Source organism: Mandrillus leucophaeus, unplaced genomic scaffold (genome assembly GCF_000951045.1).
Source record: "Mandrillus leucophaeus isolate KB7577 unplaced genomic scaffold, Mleu.le_1.0 Scaffold149, whole genome shotgun sequence".
In the NCBI taxonomy this organism is placed as follows: domain Eukaryota; kingdom Metazoa; phylum Chordata; class Mammalia; order Primates; family Cercopithecidae; genus Mandrillus; species Mandrillus leucophaeus.
In genome coordinates, this window is record NW_012101465.1 from 2960230 (window position 1) to 2962364 (window position 2135).

General features: G+C 41.9%; 1 protein-coding gene across 5 annotated transcripts in view; it reads right to left on the minus strand.

The window, feature by feature from the left end:
- Positions 1-2135, minus strand: part of NKIRAS1 (NFKB inhibitor interacting Ras-like 1) — a 67061-nt gene that overhangs the window by 18342 nt on the left and 46584 nt on the right. For 4 of the 5 annotated variants that reach the window (XM_011974792.1, XM_011974794.1, XM_011974791.1 and 1 more), the window contains 2 exons: positions 1153-1274; positions 635-745 (listed from right to left, as the gene is read on the minus strand). In XM_011974792.1, coding sequence (XP_011830182.1) covers positions 635-728 — 94 coding nt within the window. In that variant the 5' untranslated portion in view covers positions 729-745; positions 1153-1274. The remainder of the gene's footprint in view (positions 1-634; positions 746-1152; positions 1275-2135) is intronic. The other variant, XM_011974793.1, reaches the window with a different exon arrangement.

The following is a 2135-nucleotide window of genomic DNA, read 5'->3' on the forward strand; positions in this document are numbered from 1 at the left end:
TTTTTTTTTTTTTTTTTTTGAGACAGTCTCGCTCTGTAGCCCAGGCTGGAGCGCAGTAACACCATCTTGGCTCACTGCAACCTTGGCCTCAGGTTCAAGAGATTCTCCTGCCTCAGCCCCCCAAGTAGCAGGATTACAGGCACCTGCTACTATGTCTGGCTAATGTTGTATTTTTAGTAGAGATGAGTTTCACCATGTTGGCCAGGCTGGTCTTGAACTCCTGATCTCAGGTGATCCACCTGCCTCAGGCTCCCAAAGTGCTGGGATTACAGGCCTGAGCCACCACACCCAGTGGAAAGTCATGTTTTCTTAAATCAGTGTTTCTATGAATTGTAGGCCACCATTCATTATGTAAATACACAGGAAATCACATATATACAAAATATATCCATATTGATCTGTCTATATTGGCCATTTCTTTCCTTACCTGTGATAACTTACGGCAGGCACTCTTGAATTTCAACAACATCAAGACTTGTTTCCCTCTTCTTTTCCTCCCTCTTAATCTCTTTTGGTCCCTCTGGATTATACCTCCCCTTTATGTACCATCAACCATCTTTAATTTAGCATGACCAACAAAAGACCCCTGACAGCTCCCAGCACCTAGAGACAAGCTAGAGAAAAACAATCTTACCAATAGTATGATTTCCGTAAAGGAGCTGCTCCAAAATTGCAGTTTTCCCCACAGATAGCAATCCACAAACCACAACCTTGCAGCCCTTTCCCATCTTCTCTCAGGATATCACTGTGGAGAGAACAGAAGGTCTTTTAAATTGTATACTGTTGAGACTAACCATTTCTTTTTATTTCAGTATTTCAATTTAATATGTAACACATGCACAGGGGAAATTTTCAAATACAGTAAAGGAGATACAGAATAAGGTATAGCCTTCCAAACCCCATTCCCCAGTCTCCCATTTGCTCCCTTAGAGCAATAACCATTACCAGTTTCTTATATATCTGACAGAGACAGTGTAGATAAACATAAGACTTCAGGCCGGGCACAGTGGCTCACACCTGTAATCCTACCACTTTGGGAGGCTGAGGCGGGTGGATCACCTGAGGTCAAGAATTCGGGACCAGCCTGGCCAACATGGTGAAACCCCGTCTCTACTAAAAATACAAAAATTAGCCAGGCATGATGGCACATGCCTGTAGTCCCAGCTACTCAGTAGGCTGAGGCAGGAGAATCGCTTGAACCCGGGGGGCGGAGGTTGCAGTGAGCCGAGATTGCGCCACTTCACTCCAGCCTGGGTGAAAGAGCCAGACTCCGTCTCAACAACAAAAAGTAAATAAATAAATAAAATACATGGATAGATATGAATACATCTTTGTTTTCAAAAAGAATAAATATATTTTATATGAAGAATATTTAAATACTGATTAAGTCTATAGGAATCCAACAGACTCTTAAATCCTTGAAAGAGACTGCCTACTCATTAATATTTACCTGGAAAAATAAACATTTAAGTAAAAATTTAAAGGCATGAGGATAAAATTTTTAGAAAATGGACATGATTTTTCAAAGAAACATGAATGTTTATGTCAGTCTTTTCTCAGGAAGAGAAGAAACTGGATTTTGATAGTCACGTGGTTTGTTTTTTTTTTTTTTTTTTTGAGATGGAGTCTAGTTCTGTCACTCAGGCTGGAGTGCAGTGGAGAGATCTCAGTACACTGCAACCTCTGCTTCCTGAGGGCAAGCAATTCTCCTGCCTCAATCTCTTGAGTAGCTGGGATTACAGGCACCTGCCACCATGCCCGGTGAAATTTTTGTATTTTTAGCAGAGACGGGGTTTCACTATGTTGGCCAGGATGGTCTCAAACTCCTGATCTCAAATGATCCGCCTGCCTCGGCCTCCCAAAGTGCTGTGATTACAGGCGTGAGCTACTGCGCCTGTCATGTGGGCCTTCTTAGTCATACTTCTTTTTGAGGAAGAATAGACAACACTAGCAAAATTGCCCATGCACAGGACTTCATGACTAAAACACCAAAAGCAATGGCAATAAAAGCCAAAATAGACAAATGGGATCTAAATAAACCAAAGAGCTTCTGCGCAGCAAAAGAAACTACCATCAGAGTGAACAGGCAACATACAGAATGGGAGAAAATGTTTGCAATCTACCCATCTGACAAA